At 40.8% G+C, this 22,349-nt stretch overlaps 1 protein-coding gene across 3 annotated transcripts in view; it reads left to right on the top strand.

The window, feature by feature from the left end:
• COMMD10 (COMM domain containing 10) overlaps positions 1-22,349 on the top strand; it is a 516,815-nt gene that overhangs the window by 2,994 nt on the left and 491,472 nt on the right. For all 3 annotated transcript variants that reach the window (XM_089684828.1, XM_089684829.1, XM_089684830.1), the window contains exon 2: positions 839-929. In XM_089684828.1, coding sequence (XP_089540954.1) covers positions 839-929 — 91 coding nt within the window. The remainder of the gene's footprint in view (positions 1-838; positions 930-22,349) is intronic.

Below are 22,349 nucleotides of genomic sequence, written 5' to 3'. Positions count from 1 at the left end.
TCAGGGGGCATGTGATTGGCCCCAAATTTATTCTGCAGCGGCGACCCCAAACATCCAATGTCACATTAAGAATTACCTCCAGTGTAAAGAACAAAGAGTCCTGAAAGTAATAATTTGGCCCCTACAGACCCCTGATCTCCACATCATCGAGTCTGTCTGAGATTACATGAAGAGACAAAAGGATCTGGGGCAGCTTACATCCACAGAACACCTGTGGTTAGTTCTCCAAGATGTTTGGAAAAACCCAACTGCTGAGTTCCTTCAAAAATTGTGTTCAAGTATATCTAGAGGAATTGAAAAATTGATACTGTTTTGAAGGCAAAGAGAGGTCACACTTAATATTGATTTGATTTGGATTTCTCTTCTGTTCATTTACTTTCCATTTTGTTAATTGCTAAAAAAATCAAGACTTCTATTTGTGAAAGCATTCTTAATTTACAGCATTTTTTTTAAAACCTATCTAAAACTTTTACACACATTATATATAAATAAGACTTTTATCTAGCCAGCTTTTTCTTTATTCTCTCCTTATCTCTTGCTGAAAAACAAAAAACAGTTGTTTACAGAGCTCAATAGCTGAAGCTGAAATACACCCATGTGCGAGCAGAGACTCTATCATTCAGAGACAGGCACAGCTCTGACAAAGGGAACAGCCTCTGCTGTGCTCTTCAAACAATAAAACCTGTGGGATGCCTTTGCAACAGATGCACCTTGCATTAAATATTTGTTGTAAATCAAAGAATGTATCTAATATAACTGATATAAAACATTGATTTAAAAATGTTGACCCAAAACTGTTATAGTTTCTATTTAATATGTATCTCTCTATTTTTCCCAGCATTAAACAAGCAGTCTCAATTATAAATGAAATGGACGAAGCCAAATTTCCCAGACTCCTTTCTCGCATTCTTCAAAAACTGCACCTCAAGGTAAGTAAGACTGAAAGGGATTTTACAATGTGTGGGTACCCTCCTGTTTATATTGTCTGTTGAAGGCCTCATGCATACTGGATGTTTTTCTTAGACGTCGTTCCTCCTGGCATGTGCGTTTTGGCAGAAAAAGAATGCTTGACCCTTATAAAGTGTGTAACACATTTAGCGGCGTCAAGCATCTGGGGGCGTTAATTCATTTCATTGGCCAGAATGATCATTTTTCTGGCCACTAAAATGAATTAAGGCACAAGCGCTAAACGCACCTAGCACGTGTTTAGAAGCACCAAGCATTTTCTTTTTCATAAAACACTGCTGTTCCTGAACACACTGGCAGTGTTTTTTTCCTGTTTCTAAACTCCTCTTAAAACTCCTCTTAAAGCCCTATATACCCCTGCACATGTGTTTTTGACACATGTACAGGGGTATATAGGGGCAGGAAAAAAAAACGCCAGATGCCCTTAAGAGCAGCTGAGAAAACATCTAATGTGCCTGAGGCCTAACTAGTTTAGGACATACAGCAGGGTGTAGTATGTCCAGTCCTTCTGCCTTACTACCGTGTCTCCCCCTTCCACTTGCCTGTAATTAAAATAAAGCCAGGAGTTGCTTTAATCCCCTAAAGTGGAACTAAACTGAAAACACTGTTTAATTCCTTTTTAATAATCAAAGCAAACTCACGCATCCATTCATGTCTCCATGCTTTATTTTGTTGAGATATTGCTTTGAAAAACACCCCCTAACGTTTATGGCTGTGGCCATCTTGAATAAGGGCTGAAGATTCATATAGTAATTACTTTCTGGAATCCATCTGTCCTTAACCTTCTCACTTGTGTAACTGGTTGGCCTATTTCCTTAAAGTGTAACAATGGCAAAATGACAAATTACATACTGCATATGACACAGTGGGGTTCATTTACTAAAGTTGGAGAGTGCAAAATCAGGCTCACTTCTGCATAGAAACCAATCAGCTTCTAACCTCCGCCTTTTCAATTAAGCTTTGGCAAGACAACCTGGAAGCTGATTGGTTTCTGTACAGAAGTGAGTCTGATTTTGCACTCTCCATCTTTAGTAAATAAACCCCAGTTTGTTAGTAGTATGGTACAGCACTCTTCCTCTATCTGAGTCTTGCAGGTAACAGACGTTTATTCCCTTGTGATCCAGCCAGTAAGTTTGTTGTTTTTCAGATTACTTTAACACCCCAATCTGTCCAGCAAAGGTGGCAGTTAGAGAGTTGATACAAACCATATAAAGTGGAACTAAAGTGGCTGGCGGGGTCGCCCCGAGGGGATCCTGGAAGAGGACAGCCTCGGTCCTGCTTTTTGCCATCCCCCATCTCCCGATCCCCCTCTCTTCTTATCTTTGTTTATCTCTCCAACTGACTTCTCCTTTTTCTCTTCTCCTTCTGTTTTCTCCCCCCCCCCCCCTTTTTCTTTTTTTTTGTTTGTTTTGTTTTCATTTGGATTTTGATTTATATTCTAGTTGATACGGAACTAGCTCGCTTTGTCTCCTACATCTCATTGTGGATGCCCTCCTCGACACGATATTTATTCATATCTCCGTAATACCTGCCATTATGTTATTGATCCTTACATTTCTCCATTTTTTTTTCTATGGAACTATTTTCACCTGAATCATTGTTACATTTGTGCAATAGTTTTTCTTATGTATGTACATTTGTACCTGTTTTCATTTTTCCTCCATGCCATGTACTGTTAAACTGTTGAAAACGTAATAAAGACAAATTTGCCTTTAAAGTGGAACTAAACCCTCCTATCCTTTACAGGCAAGGAAGCTGCCATTGTAGCATCTGTTTGATCTGCAGTTGCCATAGTGCTGCACATGTGATCAGTTTTGAGATCAGTCATTCAATGGCTTCACAGTTCGGTGCAGTGCACTTATGATAGTTAAAGCAATGGTGAACTGCCACAAAAAAACAAATCCGGCCCCCTGCAGGTTTAATCATATTGTACTAGTATGCACCACATACTAGCACATTATGACAGACTTACCTGCACACGGAGCCCTCCAGCGCAGCGCTGTCATGGCTCCCTGACCCTTCCATCTTTTCCCGATTTTTTCCTTCTGGATTCGCGGACTCTTGCTGTATGAATGGCCAGGGCCTCGATGACATCACTCTCGCGCATTTGTGGGGGAGCCCTGGCACAGAGCTCTGAAGGGACGGCACGGGTATGCCCTCTCTTCAGAGTACTTGCGCCCATTACGTCACTGGCTGCATCCTGTGTGAATATCTCCTAAACCGTGCATAGGTTTGCCTGTAGGTACAAGGTAAAAAGTAGACTTTCACAACATACTTTGAATGTAATGGTTTTGGGGAACAGTTGAATCCAGTATCCCTGGTCAGCTGTTATTTATTTATGTAAAATGTTTATTCCAAAAAAAACAGTTGCTGTAACTGCTTTAAAAGTGTGAGGTGAAATTGGACTTTACACGGTTAGTAAACAATGTAAAGTCCATCTAAATCTACAAGTTCATCCAACATCACCATCTCCACTGATTAGCAATGCTGCTGTGCAAGAAAACTAATGCAGACACCACATCCAATGATTGGTAAGCTACAATATATTACATTTTTTGTCGGATTTAGTTATGCTTTCAGTCTGTGCTGGTTACTTTCATAAACCAATAGCTTTACCGCTTGAGATTTTTGATGGAGAACCTATATGAGCACTTATATTACAGTAAGTAACTTATGGGACCTGCTTTACTCATGGTAACCTCAACCAGATGATTTTTGGTACCGTGTGATTAGATCTGCTCAGCTGTTAGGAAGTATTAGGGATGTTAGTGTAACGGAACCGACCCAGACTGCGCTGGAGTACTTCCGTTAGAATACCGCTTCCCCGTCCGAACACCGACAACAGACACCACAGCCGACCATACAAGACTAGACGACACCAGTCTTGAAGTAAACCTGGAGGTAGACTAGTTTATTTGAACACAGATACAAGATATATACACTCAGGGGACAATCCCCCCTCCCTGCATATTGACACAGGGCAGGGCAATCTACATTTAGTAACAAGAGACACACAAGTATTCAAATTTCACACCAGCAGACAGTCCCATCAGGAGGGAGGGCTGCTGGAGACCCTCCCCCCCTAAGCTAATACACATAAACACATACATCCCATAATAGTTTGCTCCCAAGCCAGACAGACAATAGAACAATGGGATGCAGCCACATAACATTAAACAATCAACAACCCCCACCCACCTCCTAAACATGTCTACATAGTCTGAGACAAAGCCCACACAATATTAGGACAGATCACTCTGTACCCCTAACAGGCACAAGGTGATTTACACATAAGAGGGATATGGGGAGGTGAGACAGGGGTCTCCCCACCTCTCCAAAGTGAGCTGGTTCCATGATCCCCCCCCCACCCAAAGTGACTCCCGTCACAGTTTGCTTATGCAAAATAGTTTTAATTTGTGTATATCATTGGAATCCGTGGCGTATTATGTGGTCGCCCTGAGCGCTGCATTTAGAGGGGTGCAGAAATTAGTCCCACTTCCCGCACCATCCCAAGTGTGCTGGGTCCAATGCAGGCCAAGCAATCAACTCTACAACCTCTGGAGAGGAGCGCAGCTCCAAGTGTCATGGAACAGATGCCAGTCCTGTCCATGTTGGCAGGTGTCTCTGTGTCATGTGTGTGTATAAGGCCGGGGGTGGGGAGGGGTGGAGCTGTGAGGGCAGGTAAAGCAGGAGTAGGGCAGAACTGGGAAGGGTAGGTTAAAGGAGATACCGACCTTAGGAACAGCGGTGCAGGTGCTGAAGAAGGAGGGGAAGGAGGTGACCCTGGAAGATGACTAACCTAGGCATTGACCCCTCCCCCTGTGATCCATCCCCCTGCCCCTCCCCCTCCGAACCATCCTCCCCCAAACCATGACCCCAGTGGAAGGGACTCAGGGAGTGCTAAAAGTCTGTGGATTAGGGGGTGCAAATTACTTGCCTTTCCCCGGGTGCTGACAACCCACGCTACGCTACTGATTGGAATAAGACAACTTAGACAACCTCTTGCCAATCAAACACTTCATTTTCAGTAGGACTGAATTCAAGACCCTGGTTTGCCCTTTCTAATTATTTTTTTTTCTTTTTTGGCTACCCATGTTGTAGTACTTGACATTCTGCTCTTGAATTTTTTGATACAACTTGTAGCACAGTAGAGCTATCTCAGAACAGATGGAATTCACATATCTCAATCCATTATACGTACCAAAACTAAGTGAATTGTTCCTCATTTCAGGACCGTGGGCTGAGCCATGCAACTTGTTACTTTTCACCCCTAAGCCCTATTCACATACACTATATTGCCAAAAGTATTGGGACACCCCTCCAAATCATTGGATTCAGGTGTTCCAATCACCTCCATGGCCACAAGTGTATAAAATTAAGCAACTAGGAATGCAGTCTGCCTCTACAAACATTTGTGAAAGAATGGGTCGCTCTCAGGAGCTCAGTGAATTCAAGCGTGGAATTGTGATAGGTTGCCACCATGATAAGTGCATCCATGAAATTTCCTTGCTACTAAATATTCCACAGTCAGCTGTTAGTGGCATTATAACAAAGTGGAAGCAACTGGTAACAACAGCAACTCCGCTACGAAGTGGTAGGCCACATAAAATGACAGAGCTGAAGCACACAGTGAGCAGAAGTTGCCAACTGTCTGCAGAATCAATAGCTAAAGACCTCAAAACTTCATGTGGTCTTCAGATTAGCACAGCAACAGTTCGTAGAGAGCCTCATGGAATGGGTTTCCATGGCCGAGCAGCTGCATCCAAGCCTTACATCACCAAGTGCAATGCAAAGCGGCAGATGCAGTGGTGTAAAGCACGCCGCTACTGGACTCCAGAGCTGTGGAGACTTGTTCTCTGGAGTGACAAATCACTCTTCTGGCAATCTGATGTACATGTCTGGGTTTGGCGTTTGCCAGGAGAATGGTACTTGCCTGACTGCATTGTGCCAAGTGTAAAGTTTGGTGGAGGGGGATTATGGTTTGCGGTTGTTTCTCAGGGGTTTGGCTTGGCCCCTTTGTTTCAGTGAAGAGAACTCTTAAGGCATCAGCATACCAAGACATTTTGGACAATTTCATGCACCCAATTTTGTGGGAACAGTTTGGGGATGGCCCCTTCCTGTTCCAGCATGACTGCGCACCAGTGCAAGGTTCTTAAAGACATAGATGAGCGAGTTTGGGGTGGAGGAACTTCACTGGTCTGCACAGAGTTCTGATCTCAACCCAATAGAACACCTTTGGGATGAATTAGAGCGGAGACTGCGAGCCAGGCCTTCTATTCTGACATCAGTGTTTGACCTCACAAATACACTTCAGGAAGAATGGTCAAACATTCCCATAGACACACTCCTAAACCTTGTGGACAGCCTTCCCAGAAGAGTTGGAGCTGTTATAGCTGCAAAGGGTGGGCCAACTCAATATTGAACCCTACGGAATAAGAACTGGGATGCCATTAAAGTTCCTATGCGTGTAAAAGCAGGCGTCCCAATAATTTTGGCAGTATAGTGTATCTGCGATTTTGAATGTGTTTTTAGCCTGACGAATCGGATGATCGTTGGAATAATGTCTGTTTCTATGGACGTGTTCACATATGTGCAGTTGATCTGCACTGCGTTCTTACGAAGAGTTCTTGTGCAATTTCAGGATGACTGCGATGTAATTTTGTGTTATATAGAGTTCGGTGGGAATGGTCTGTATCCAATGAGTTTTTTGTTATGGATTGCAGAAAGGAGGTGAGAGAGGGAGATTGCAGCTGTTATTTACATGAAAAATGCATTGCTGTTTACCGTCCTTCCTTGCTGTTATTGGACATTTTATTATTTGGCTAATACAAGTCAGCAGGATGTACCTGTTCCTGAGTTATTGTTATGCTCGACCCCTGCGTGGGCATATATTGAGCTTGTTGTGTTCATAAAACAAAACTTTCTTAATAAAAATATTGAAACAGAAAAATCTATTGCTGTTCATAGAATAACGCATTTGATTCACACTGCTGAATCAAACTCAAAACCTGAGCAGTTCTAAGCCACATATGTGTGGCTTACTGTACATTTTGAGCCACTTGTGTATAGTACAGATACAAATTGAAATGAATTGGTACGGAGATAACCCAGACGTTATGCTGTCTCAATTTCCAGGTGAAATGATGTTGGTTGGTAAGCTTTCTTAAAACATTCTATGTACATATACAAAAAAAAAGATACATCAGCTGTGAAGCATCCAGGTGGATGATGAGTGATTTGGGAATCATTTGTTTTTGTTTCTTGGAGTGGAGCGCTATTCTCCATGGTAACCTCCTAGACCTCCATTCATGGTTTTCCTATGATAGATTCATGACGGCAGATGTCATCAGGTGCAGTAGATGTGTTCGCTGGTTTGTCACCTGTCTAATGATTTTACGGTGTGCTCTAGCAGCGATCTTTGCTGGACACCCACACCAAGGAAACGTTAAGAACAGTGCAAATTTCTTCCATTTGTAAATTGTATTAGCCTAACTCTTTGGAAACGCTCCTTTTTATTGTAATACATTTCAGTATCTCTTATAAGGATCTCAGAGGTCCTTCTGTAAGGGAAGAGTTATGTTGTGAAGAATCAATCACTAAAGTGTGATATTTTTTTTTTTTTTTTGATGTTACAGATCAAATCTTTACTTGAGTTGATGGGAACAACCCACAAACTTTAACTATATTTCCACTTTGCAGGCAAGTAGGGATAGCACCTTCCTTATATTTGTAACATGTCCCTGTTCAGATAGCATAACTAAAAAAAAAATCTAAATTTTAGATGCTCTTTTCTGGGAACTCCAACACTGAAAATTCCTGCTTAGTTCTTTGTTTATGAGGGGCTGGGGAGCTGTATTTGCCATAATTAACCCTGTCTGTACTGTGCTGGCAGATCTCATTAACAGTTGGAAACCAGATCTGAACCCCAATTTACCTAATTAAGAGTTAAATGTTTAGAAGAGGGGCTTCTTCACTGTAAATTAATGGGAGGAAACTCATCACTGTCTTTAGCTTTTTGTATTGGGAGAGACTGACATTGTTCATAAATGCTTGCAGTCCGTCACAACACCCTATCTTAGGAAATTTGTAAAAGGTATGCTGTGTCAGTCTCATCATATATAGTAGGGTTTTCTCAAAAGTGGAAATACACTTCAAAGTGGAACGTCACTCTCTCAATCAACATGGACTATTTTTAATCCATATTCTGCTAGCATTAATAAGTGGATGGGAAAGATTATCATATTTTAAACTTATTTTTTTTTTTTTTCATTTCTTCAGTTACTTCCTGGTTTCCATGTCTAGGCAAATTATGTTGTACATCACAGCAGTCTTCAGTAGGGGAGGGAGTGGTCTCAGCTCAGCCAATGCCTAAGCTAAGGGCAGATGGATTCCAGGAAAAAATTGCTACATGAATCATTTGCCCTTACTCAAGAATGCCACTGCCAGAAATGCCAGGGGGTGTTCTTCAAAATGATTTCTCAGAAAAATAAAGCATGGAGACATGCATGGATGGATGGGTGAATTTGCTTTGAATATTAACAATGAATTAAATAGCGCTTTTGTTTTGTGCTGCTCAGATGCAGTGCAGTTCCACTTTAAACAAATGGTCAGAGCTCCTCCTGCGCTATGAAATGAAAGTATGCAACCTAGTCTAAAGCTGCCAACACTCAAAAACTGATACCAAAACAGTGTTAGTGATACATAAAAAATAAATAGCGTAGCGCTCTAAGCAAATAAATACGTGCCAAATATACTCAATAAAATCCTAAAAATAAATAGATATATAATAATCCTTCATAAATAATAATGAAAGACAGATATGATTAGTGCCAAACTGAAATCTATTACCCACTTCATATGTATAACAAATAGTGAGTGCCTATTGGTAAACATAAAAGTGCACACACACCTATAGCAAACAAGAACAATCCAAAGAGCTATATCCAATAAAAAACTATAAAATATAATACACAGTGCTCACACAGTGCCAAATAAAACAGTGTCCTCTCGGTTGAAAAAAACTCTTAGCAATATCCTTTTGTGAAAACAATATAATCATGCAGTGTGAAATGGTGATACATCCGTGATTGTGTCAAGAAAACACTCTTCTCCTATTAACGGCTAGATTGCCTCCTCACCTCCTCCCAATGAACCCAAAGGGCCAACAGGCTTGCAGGATCTCCCTGGATCCTAGGTTTATAATGGCCAGCAGCTTCCTTCCTTTACTGGGTCTCCTTATTGGGGCTCCTATCGCCCCTGAACAGCCAAGATAGTTTCTGAAGAATAATAGCTCACCAGTACAGTGAGCCAAGAAGAAACTCTAAGTGAAGTACTTCAAACCACTTTCGTTTATTAGACAAGGTTTAAGAGTAACACTCACATTTCAAAGCAGTCTTCCCTCCTCACTGATGTGTGGGTACACTGCATGTGAATGGGACTTCCTGGGTGCGACGCCATTTTGCTACGCCCAGTGTGTGTGTGTGTGTGTATGTAATGTATGTGTGTGTGTATATGTACATATATATATTTATTTTGCCCAACATAAATGAGTACACCCCAACAGATTTATCAGAAAACCTTTACTTTCCTTTCAGAATCAACATTTTTAATGGGACACTATACTACAAAATACTCCCACAAATGCGGGCCATTGATTTGTTAATTTGCACACATAAAGAGGTAATAGACAACAAAATCCTAATTAACAAGAATTCAACTACAGATGAGTCTAATTAATTAAACAGCTTTCCAGCAGACAGTTGATTATAAAAAGGGTGTTACTTAACAAAGAAAACCCCTTCCCATTTCATGCTGTCAACAATGGCACCACATGGAAGAGAAATGTCACAAAGGCCTGAGAAAGAATATAATTTCTTTACACAAGAAAGGTGAAGGCTACAAGAAGATCAGCAAAGCTTTACATATCAGTCAGAATACTGTAGCAAAAGTGATAAAGAAATTGAACAAAAATAGAACTGCAACCACTCACAGGCTGTCCACAGAAGTTAACACCTCAACAGGAGTGTCTTCTGATGAGAATGTCTGAAGAAAATCACCATGCAAGTTCACTGCAGTAGAAGAAGTAGAAAAGAAGTAGAAAGTCAAATTGGGGCTGCTGGTGTCGGGGAGCTGCATTTCATTGATGGTATCATGAATTCACAGAAGTACTGCTCTATATTGAAAGACTGCTCTATATTGAAGGGGAAGATGCTACCATGACTCCGTGCCCTTGGCCATCGTGCACTTTTCCAACATGACAATGATCCAAAACATACATCTAAGGCCAGGCCACTGTTGCATTTCTGCAGAAAAACAGGATGAAAGTGATTCAGTGGCCAAGTATTCCTCCTGATCTGAACCCAATCGAACACCTATGGGGAAGTCTGAAGAGACAAGTTGGGCATCACTCTCCATCCAGCATCCAGGCTCTAAAAGAGGCCATTCTTGAAGAATGGAAAAAGATCGATGTTGCAATATTTCGCCAACTTGTTCATCCCATGCCTAGAAGACTTAGTGCTGCCCTTACAAATCATGGAGGTCATACAAAATACTAGATGGAGTAGTTTTTGTTGTAGGGTGTATTCATTTTTGCATCAACTAATTTGTAAGCTAAGTTACATTATTAACCTTACGTTCGTGTAATGAGCTAAATAAATGCCCTACAAAACTCTTTTTGTCAAAATTTTGTAAATTGTTTTTGTTTTCATGGAGATATTGATTAAAATCTTACTTTTAAAAAGGGGTGTAGTTATTTATGCTGTATATATAATTCCAAAGGTAGCCATGGCACTCTGTTTGAGATAAATGCCCAGGTGCTCACTCACAAAGAAATCCATATAAATCCAAAACTGGTTTAGAGGCACTCACAGGTCTTGCCGAGGAGGAAGATCAAAAACAGCAGTGTTTTTATTGTCAGTGTTTCAATGAAGTTCATCTCATGTCTGGAGAAAGATGGGCCGAGCATCATAAAAATGTTGACAATAAAAAAACTGCTGTTTATGATCTTCCTCCTCTACAAAACCGGTGAGTGCCTCTAAACCACTTTTGGATATACACTATGTTGCTAAAAGTATTGGGACACCTGCCTTTACACACACATGACCTTTAATGGCATCCCAGTCTTAGTCCGTACGGTTCAATATTGACTTGGCCCACGCTTTTCAGCTATAACAGCTTCAACTCTTCTGGGAAGGCTGTCTACAAGGTTTAGGAGCGTGTCTATGGGAATGTTTGACCATTCTTCCAGAAGCGCATTTGTGAGGTCAGGCACTGATGTCGAATGAGAAGGCATGGCTCACATTCTCTGCTCTAATTCATCCTAAAGGTGTTCTATCGGGTTGAGGTCAGGACTCAGGAGTGGAGGTCAGGACTTAGGAGTGCAGGCCAGTCAAGTTCCTCCACTCTAAACTTGCTCATCCATGTCTTTATGGACCTTGCTTTGTGCACTGGTGCGCAGTCATGTTGGAACAGGAAGGGGCCATCTCCAAACTGTTCTCACAAAGTTGGGAGCATGAAATTGTTCAAGTGAAGAGTTTCCTTCACTTGAACTAGGGGGCCAAGCCCAAACCCTGAAATCAACCCCACACCATTATCCTCCCGCCACCAAACTTTACACTTGGCACAATGCAGTCATGCAAGTACCGTTCTCCTGGCTTCCACCTAACCCAGACACGTCCATCAGATTGCCAGACAGAGAAGCATGACTCGTCACTCCAGAGAACCCATCTCCACTGCTCTAGAGTCCAGTGGCGTTGTGCTTTACACCACTGCAACCAATGCTTTGCATTACATTTGGTTATGTGAGGCTTGGATGCAGCTGCTTGGCCATGGAAACCCATTCCATGAAGCTCTCTATGCAGTGTGCTCATCTGAAGGCAACACTAAGTTTGGAGGTCTTTAGCTATTGACAGATATATACAGTTAGGACCATATATATTTGGACACAGGCACAATTTTTTATTTTTCAGGTATTTACCAAAACATATTCAAGCTACAGTTATATAATGGATATTGGCTGAATGTGCACACTCTCAGGTTTAGTTTGAGGGTATGTACATCCACATTGGAAGAAGGGTTTGGGAATTACAGCTCTCAAGAGTAGCCATCCCCCCTTTTTCAAGGAACCAAAAGTAATTGGACAATTGAATATAATCATAAATAAAATGTTAATTGTTTAATATTTTTTTGAGAATCCTTTACTGGCAATGACTGCCTGAAGTCTGAAACCCATGGACATTACCAAAGACTGGGTTTCCTCCTTTCTGATGCTTTGCCAGCTGTCTTCAGTTGTTCTTTGTCTGTGGGTCTTTCTGCCTTTTAGTTTTTCCTTCAGCAAGGGAAATGCATGCTCAATTGGGTTGAAATCTGGTGATTGACTCGGCCATTGCAGAATATTCCACTTCTTTTCCTTCAAAAGCTCCTGGGTTGGTTTTGCAGTGTGTTTTGGATCATTGTCCATCTGTATTGTGAAGGTCCGTCCAATCAACTTTGCTGCTTTTGGCTGAATCTGGGCTGACAGTATATCTCTAAACACTGCAGAATTCATCCGGCTCCCTCTGTCTTCTGTCACATCATCAATAAACATCAATGACCCAGTGCCATATGGAAGCCATGCATGCCCATGCCATCACGCTGCCCCCACCATGTTTTACAGATGACGTCTGCTTTAGATCATGAGTTGTTCCAAGCCTTCTCCACACTTTTTTCTTCCCGTCATTCTGGTACAGATTAATCTTGGTTTCATCTGTCCAAAGAATGCTTTTCCAGAACTGGTCTGCATTTTTTAGATGTTTTTTGGCAAAGTCTAATCTGGCTTTTCTATTCTTCAGGATTATGAATGGTTTGCACCTTGTGGTGAACCCCCTGTATTTGCTCTTGTGAAGTCTTCTCTTAATTGTAGACTTTGACAATGATACACCCACCTCCTGGAGACTGTCGTGCACTTGTGTGGATGTTGTGAATGGGTTTTTCTTTACCATAGAAAGGATCCTGCAATCATCCACCGCTATTGTCTTTCATGGACGTTCATGGCTTTTTATATTGCAGAGCTCACCAGTGCATTCTTCTTTCCTCAGAATTTACCAAACTGTTGATTTGGCCACTCCTAATGTTGCTGCTATCTCTCTGATGGATTTGTTTCCTTTTTGAAGCCTTACAATGGCCTGATTCACTTGCATGAACAACTCCTTTAAACGCATGAGGTAGGTTCACAGCAATAGATTCCAAAGGCAAATACAATGCTTAATTGATGAAGAAATAATGGAGTAGTCCACACCTGGCCATGAAACCGCTTATGATTCAATTGTCCAAGTACTTTTGATCCCTTGAAAAAGGAAGGATGGCTACTCTTAAGAGCTGTAATTCCTAAACCCTTCCTCCAATTTCGATGTACATACAGTCAAATTAAACCTGAGAGTATGCACTTTCAGCCCATATCCAATATATAACTATAGCTTGAATATGTTTTGGTAAATATCTGAAAAAACTAAAATTGTGCCTGTGTCCAAATATATAAGGACCTAACTGTGTGTGTGTGTGTATGTATGTATGTATGTATATATGTATATATATATATACAGTGGGGATCGAAAGTTTGGGCACCCCAGCTAAAAATTTGTATTAATGTGCATAAAGAAGCCAAGGAAAGATGGAAAAATCTCCAAAAGGCATCAAATTACAGATTAGACATTCTTATAATATGTCAACAAAAGTTAGATTTTATTTCCATCATTTACACTTTAATAACCGAAAACAAAAAAATGGCGTCTGCAAAAGTTTGGGCACCCTGCAGAGTTAATATCTTGTACTGCCCCCTTTGGCAAGTATCACAGCTTGTAAACGCTTTTTGTAGCCAGCCAAGAGTCTTTCAATTCTTGTTTGAGGTATCTTTGCCCATTCTTCCTTACAAAAGTCTTCCAGTTCTTTGAGATTTCTGGGCTGTCTGTCACGCACTGCTCTTTTAAGGTCTATCCATAGATTTTCAATTATGTTGAGGTCAGGAGATTGTGAAGGCCATGGCAAAACCTTCAGTTTATGCCTCTTGATGTAATCCCCCGTGGATTTCGAGGTGTGTTTAGGATCATTATCCATTTGTAGAAGCCATCCTCTCTTTAACTTCAGCTTTTTCACAGATGGCATCAAGTTACCATCCAAAATTTGCTAAAATTTTATTGAATCCATTTTTCCTTCTACTCGTGAGATGTTCCCTGTGCCACTGGCTGCAACACAACCCCAAAGCACGATTGATCCAACCCCATGCTTAACAGTTGGACAGAGGTTCTTTTCATTAAATTCTGTGCCCCTTCTTCTCCAAACGTACCTTTGCTCATTCCGGCCAAAAAGTTCAATTTTAACCTCATCGGTCCACAGAACTTGTTTTCAAAATGCATCAGGCTTGTCTATATGTTCATTTGCAAAGTTCAAACGATGATTTTTGTGCTGAGGACATACAAGAGGTTTTCTTCTGATGACTCTTCCATGAAGACCATATTTGTACAAGTATCTCTTTATAGTGGAATAGTGTACCACAACTCCCGTGTGTGCCAGATCTTCCTGGAGGGATCGTGCAGTCAAACGTGGGTTTTGAATTGTTTTTCTCACAATCCTGCGAGCTGTTCTGTCTGATATTTTTCTTGGTCTTCCAGATCTTGCTTTAACTTCCACTGTTCCTGATGACTGCCATTTCTTAATTACATTCCGAACAGAGGATATTGACATCTGAAAACGCTTTGCTCTCTTCTTATAGCCTTCTCCAGCTTTGTGAGCGTCAACTATTTTCAGTTTTCTAGACAACTGCTTAGAAGAACCCATGGTGCTGATTGTTGGGGCAAGGTCAGATGAGTCTGGGCATTTAAAACCTTTGAGATTGACATCACCTGGTCTTCCCAGACAATGATTGAGAACAATCCATGACACTGGCAGGTCTCAGCTTGGCAAAGGGGGCAGTGCATGCTATAAATTCTACAGGGTGCCCAAACTTTTGCAGACGCCATTTTTTTGTTTTCTGTTATTTTGAAAGTGTAAATGATGGAAATAAAATCTAACTTTTGTTGACATATTATAAGAATGTCTAATCTGTAATTTGATGCCTTTTGGAGATTTTTCCATCTTTTCTTGGCTTCTTTATGCACATTAATACAAATTTTTAGCTGGGGTGCCCAAACTTTCGATCCCCACTGTGTGTGTGTGTGTGTGTGTGTGTGTGTGTGTGTGTGTGTGTATGTATATGTATGTATGTGTGTATATATATATATATATATATATATATATATATATATATATATATATATATATAGTGATATTCTGGGGGATTACGTTCACACTGGCGGCATGTGAAATCAAGGTCAGTCTTTATTTTTCAAATAAAGATAAACACAGGTTTCTGGCAGCAACAAAAAAAGAAATAAAACTGTCCCAGCAGCGGGATGATATCCTTCACACAAAAATAATCTTTGTGGCTTACCACCATCCAGAGAGTAGTTCATTTCACAGCACTGTCACTTCAGTGCTCGCCTTCCTCTGAGGGTCAAACACGGCGCTTAGCCAGTCTGGCAAAAATGGCTCAACAGGTTAGGAGCAGACACTGTTCCTCATCCATTAAAATGGATTTAATCCATTTTGGAATAAGGCTGTAACATAACAAAATGTGGCAAAAGTTAAGTGCTGCGAATACTTTCTGGATGCACTATATATGTACTATACACTACAGGATATGCTACGATGTGACTATTACAAATGCTTTGATTGTTCCTCAAAAAGGCATAATCATAAACCTGATAAACTAGGATTGATTAAAAAAAAAAAACAGGCTAATGCATACTTTACATGTGGTATCTAAGGCTGTCTCTTACCTGGAAGATGCTGCTATGGAATCTGTGAGGATCTTAGCTGGATCTAATGCCTTTCTCAGTTTCAACCAGTTTGGCTTTAAGGGTTAGTTCACCTTTATTAAAAAACTGCCTATGCAGATAATTGGAGTCTTCAGGTAAAAACAAATTGTGCAGCTCCAACTTAAGTTGAATAATGCCCTTTATGTACTGTAGGTGTATGATCTCCTCCTTTCCACTAAAGCCAAAAAACATGATGATACTGTACGTATCATTACTTGCTATTCTACACAACATCAACAAATTAGACAGATTGTAGAAAAATACTGGCATCTGCTCACTATGGACCCCATGCTGGCCCCCCATGTGCCCACAGTGCCAGCCATCACCTACAGAAGGGTTCCCTCGGTGACTGTTCGGCTGGTTCGCAGTGAGTACTGGGGGGTTAACAAGAGAGACTCTTGCAAAAAACGGGGGACCGTTCCCTGTGGGTCCTTCTCATATTGCAAATTTATGGATACACAATTGTATATCAAACTCCCTAATGCTCAAATTTTCTTCCCTAGACACTATATCAATTTCAAGATACTAGGGGTTGTCTATTTACTTCAATTGGAATGTGGGTGCTTTTATGTTGAAAAGACGAAGCTGCCATTTTGGAGTAGAGTCTACCGAGATGTTACCAGCATGAATAAGAGTGATCCTTGGCTTGCTTTGGGTCGCCATGTGGCATCCATCCATGGGGGAAATCTTTCCTAAAATACAATTTTTAGGGCTAGATCGTATCCACCTGAGTCTCAGAGGGGGGACTTCAACAAGTCCCTCCTATAGCGGGAACTAAGATGGAATTATGAACTCAATGGCACAAATCCTCCTGGCCTCAATGAGACCTTTAATTGCAAAAACTTCCTGCCTGGTTTTCGCTCTGAGGGTTGTGAAAAGGACTTTTAATTTATTCTGTTTCATTTGCCATCCATGTACTGTTTGTTTTTTATATTTTCCCTCTTTTTTTTCCATCATTTCCTTCCCCTATATAGGTCTGAATATATATGCACTATATTTATTATTGTCATGAATTATTGATACTGTAAGGTGGATGCCCCATGTGCCACTCTGGGGGAGTGTTGGTAGGGATTGCCTGTGTTTTTGCCGTTTTTGCCGCAGTCAGAAAACGAGGGGGGACCTCTCGTTTTCTGACTGCGGTTTTAGGTGGCTGCTATTAGCCTTCTCTCCACCAACCCCAGTGTGGTGCAACTCACCATGGGACGCTGAGTGGGTGGTTTTGCTTGCCATCCTATTCTCCTGTGTGGAGACTGCGGCCAGTGTGGTGCGTTGGCGCTATGTGCGTGACATCATTGCGCCAGCGTGCGGGGTGCCGCCGCATGCACATTGGGCCGGGGGACCGCCATTGACGATCATGTGGCTGCCCATGTGCAGTGATGGATATTTAATAATTAAAATACAGGCTGACACTTATTTGGCGCCAAATAGTGGCAAACAGCCATTGGTCTACAAGCACCAGGTTGCTACTATTTATATCAGCTACTCTGCAATCCTTGACCGCTTGCTGGATGATCATGACGTGGTTCTATATGATACTACAACATCATGATTGGTGAGCATTTTTTACCACTTTGTATACAATATTTCTCCAGTTTTTTTGTATATTTGGGTGGATTTCTATACATATGCTTATATGCTTCTTGTGCTATTTTTGCACATGTCTAACACATTGGGTTATTGACCATTATATATTTGTATAGATCCCTTATATCAACAATTTTTGCCTTTGGGCAATATATGATATTTTTTGCCTGCAGAAAATAGCAACCGTTGGATCTTTTTTACTTCATGTGGCTTTTATTGCATCTTATAGATCCCTTCACTGGTTGTTGTAGTGTGGTCATTGCTGGTAGATGGTTCATTGGGCCGCTCCTGGCCGCCCTTTCCCAGGTGTGTCACTTGGGAAGACTTTTTTCACCTAATTCTTTATGATCATTTTGTATCTACTACCTGATGTGGTGCAACCTGTAAGGGTATGAGTAACCAGCTTCTTTTGTACATCCCTAATATGACACTATTTTATCTGGATTTATTTTATGCTCTGTTATATTTTAGACATGACATATTTATTCCCTGAAGTAAACATGAGTTCTGAAATGCGTTGAATTTGTCTGGATACTATCATTGTTCAAGTCTTTTTGGGCTCCTAGTTCTCTTGTCAGTTGTATTACAGACTGTTAGGCTATATGTACATTGTATATTTCATTTACTTTAAAGCCATGAATTGTTGTGCTGAAGCTCAATTTCATTGAATCCTTTGATTATTTTTACCAAAAAAACATTTTGCAATAAACATTTGCTGTTTTATACTTTTTGTACACACTTTTTTTTGCCCCACAAAGTCCCAGGGAAATATCTCCATATTTATTTTCTACAGGTGTAGACCATTTACGTACCTCATGAAGCCTGACCTGAAAACTCCCAGGCAATTTTTTGGTAAAGGTGAACCAACCCTTTAAGTCATGGAGTAGGGGCATTTGCTTCATATTTAAATTATATGGGGTACCCTTTAAAGGCAACCTGCTTTTCAGCGCAATGAGAGTCTGTCCTTTCCAGATCTGCCCAAAAAGGAACACTTTCCCTGAAAAGAGAGAGTTTGGGACCAGACATGTTTTCATATTGCTCTGTTCCAATCTAAATAAGGATCTAAAATCAGGACACAAAGAAAAAAAATGGCCAATTAACATGGCAAAGCATAAAAGATATCGGTTGTTTAATTCTGCAGAATTCTCCAACAAAGACAGTGAGTGATCTCAATGTCCACATCAGGGGACTTTCCCTTTTTAGTTATCCATGGGAAAGCATTTCAGAGAATCCGCTTGTGTTACAACTATTAAGGGTCAGTTATCGTCTAGAGATTCTACCAGGTCACTAAGAGATTGAAAGATGTCAGGGGCTCTGACAGAGTACATAGAAAATTTGGTTTTGGTGAAGGAGCCTCTGTGGGCTTTTCAATACTTTGTGAGGAATCGCAAAGTCTTGGTTTTCTTTGTAGCGCTAGAGATTCTGTCTTGAGGGAACAATTTACTCTCAATTTCGGTGGTATACATCAAAGGATCTCAAAACATCTTGGAAGACTTGCTCAGTTTAACTGAGAAATTATTTGTTTCAGCAACTATTAACAACACTCGTAAGTTTTGTCAGATTGCAGACAAGTGGGGCATGCACACCACATAACTGCTGAAAGCACAAAAAGGAAAGTAGAGCATTTCTTCTTGCTGGAAGGAGTCTTTAGTGTACTCTTGCACTACCTCTCCATTACATTTTTTTTAACAACCACTAATAAACATTCAGTGCTCTAAGTGTAATGCATATTTTAGCAAAGTAATAGGGTGGATCTGGATTTAATTTATTACGAATACCAGCAAGTAATTGGTTACACCGCCTAATGGTTCCAATTACAGGGATGTCTTAAGGGGAATACATTTTATCAGCTTGTCTGAGGTGCATTGGTATGTGCACATTCAAATGTGTTTTCATTACCTTATTTTAATAAATGGATGGTTTTACATATGACGCTATGTAGCCATTTTCTTCTGATTCTGAGCTGTGATGCCCCCCACTGGAGGACTAAAGAGAAGGATTCTGATTTCTTTCCAGCACTGAGCTTCCACCAGGTGGTTACTGAATCAGATCCTGCCATGTATGAAATAGGACATGATAAAAATATTTTGATTTTGGAGACAATACTCTTATCAAGTAAGGAAGATGAATGTGGATTGAGATTCCTAGAAGTTGCAGAGAGGAATACCAGTCATGGCTATAATGACCCTGGTTTAAAGGGGAAGGTGCAGTAGACCTAAGTTTATTTAGGTCATGTAAAGAAGGCGAGGGCATCTGTTTGTTGGTGTGGGGAATTGCACTTATATGGTGAAATTGGAGCACATGTATTGTCAGAAAAGAGTATAACTTGTGAGCACATATGCATGCATAACAAAAAGTAAAAGGACATGGACATTTTTTATGGTAAATTGATAGTATTTATTGAAGGACTCGCATTCATGAAGTTTATTTTGTGCAATTTTGTATGTAATATTAGTTATGTATTACTTTTTTATCACATAGTTACATAGTTAGTCTGGCAGAAAAAAGACAAAAGTCCATCCAATTCAAGCATTGAAAAAAAAAAAAAAAGTTATAATCCTACACCCAAAGTCGATCTAGAGGAAGGCAAAAAAAAACCCAGCAAAGCATGATGCAATTTGCTCCTGCAGAGAAAAAAATTCCTTCCTGATCCCCAGAGAGGCAATCTGGATATTCCTGGATCAACTTTACTTATAAATGTTAGTATCCAGTTAAATTCTGTGTATCTAAGAAAGAATCCAGGCCTTTTTTAAAGTAATCCACTGAGCTGGCCAGAACCAACTCTTGAGGGAGTCTATTCCACATTTTCACAGCTCTCACTGTGAATAAACCTTTCCGTGTTTGGAGATTAAATTTCTTTTCCTCCAGATGTAAAGAGTGCTCCCTTGTCCTCTGTGATGACCTCAGGGTGAATAGCTCTACACCGAGTTCACTATATGGACCACTGATGTATTTACACATGTTGATCATATCCCCCTTTAATCTCCTCTTCTCAAGAGAGAATAAATTCAGTTCCTCTAATCTTTCCTCATAGCTGAGCTCCTCCATGCCTCTTATCAGTTTGGTTGCCCTTCTCTGCACTTTCTCCATGTTCTTTTTGTGAATTTGTGCCCAAAACTGAACTGCATATTTCAGATGAGGTTTTACTAATGATTTGTACCGGGGTAATATGATATCTCTCTCTCTGGAGTCTATACCTCGTTTAATACAAGAGAGGATTTTACTTGCTTTAGAAACCGCAGCTTGGCATTGCATGCCATTATTGAGCTTGCGATCTACCAGAACTTCCAGATCCTTCTCCATCACATTATTGTAAATTCGATGGGTATTGCATGGCAATGTTTTCTGAAGTTAAGATCTTTAGAGGATGTCTGTGTACCCCCCCCCCTTCCCCCCCGGATGTTGTCAACCAGACAGCCTGTTGCTGGATTCAATTCTTTAAGCTATGATCTTGAAAGGGGCATGCAAAGGGAAAAAGGCTGCGCAGACAGTTGGTAATCAACACCTTACACTACGTTTGTGTGTGGCAAAGGTATGTGAAAACCTCTAGGATTCTCAGTAAATTTGAAGGGATATTTAGAGTCTGGTGCTTCAATCATGGGATGATAATCAGATGTGAGTTTTAGAGGCCTTGTCTTATTGAAGGCACAGAAACCTGGATTTTTACTATGTAAGTCTCTCTCAAAGATCAAACCAAGAGCAAGACATATACTATAGATCTAAGAAGACCTTGGGTTTATGTCTAAAGACCTTAAATGCCATACTTGCACTTGCAAATGTCCATGTTAATAAATCTATCATCTGTGGAAGACTAAATAACAGTGGTGGGCATGGCAGGATTGCATGTACTGTACACTCTACTATACGCTCTACTTTTTGCCGCATTTTGCTGGCTAGAAGGTAAAAAGAGTGGGGAATTTGAGTGGAGAGAGAAAAACAGTTTTGCTTTTGATTGCTGGTGTTTGTAGTTGTTTTATTTTCTTCTTTGGGGTCTTGCTAGCAGCTTTTACTTTTTTAAATCACTTTTTCAGTCCCTTTTAAATAGCATTTTGTTTTCTTTTCCACCCTTCAGTCTGCTGATTAAGGGGAAGGGTTAACGGGTCACAGGTGCTACAGTTGGTGGTAATAGGGGATTCTGTAATCAGAAGGACTGATAGAATAATTTGTCGCCAAGATCTCCTCAGCCGAATGGTTTGCTGTCTCCCTGGTGCCAGGGTTCGGCATGTGGTGGACCAGGTTGATAAATTACTGGGAGAGGCTGGGCATGACCCAGCTATTTTGATCCATGTTTGGACCAATGAGAGAATACATGGAGGGTGGAGGCTCCTTAAGAATTGATTTAAAAAACTAGGCTGCAAGTTGAAGGGGAGGACCTCCAAAGTGATATTCTCTGACATTTTACCTGTGCCATGCGCAACACTGGAAAGACAGGGGAGATTAGAGAACTGAATGCATGGCTAAGGACCTGGTATAAGAGGGAAGGATTGGTTTTCTAGAGCACTGGGCTGACTTTTCATTGGGGTGCAACCTATATGCTGGAGATGGATTCCACCTAAATGGAAGGGGGTCTGCTGTGCTGGGGGAGAGGTTTATGGGGAAGATGGGGGAGTATTTAAACTAGGATCGAGGGGGGGGGGAGATTTAGATTACAATGGGTTGAATGGGTCCTTAGTGGTGGGTGGAATGGGGAAAGATGGGGGGAGGTCTATGGCAGGTGATAAGAAGGTTCCAATGTTACAAACAACCATTGGAATTGGTACCATTTGTACAAAAACAAAAAATATGCAAAATACGTGTGCAAAAGGTGTCAATACATTAAAGTGTTAGTTCACCAATGCCAGAAGTCTGCCAAGCAAAATAGGTGAGTTGGAAGCTTTGGTGCATGAAGAGAACTATGATTTAATTGGTATT

Source organism: Staurois parvus, unplaced genomic scaffold (genome assembly GCF_062004578.1).
Source record: "Staurois parvus isolate SC_StPar_1 unplaced genomic scaffold, SC_StPar_1.0 ptg000358l, whole genome shotgun sequence".
NCBI lineage: Eukaryota > Metazoa > Chordata > Amphibia > Anura > Ranidae > Staurois > Staurois parvus.
Note: the sequence above shows the minus strand (reverse complement) of the source record. Positions and strands in the feature narration are given on the sequence as shown.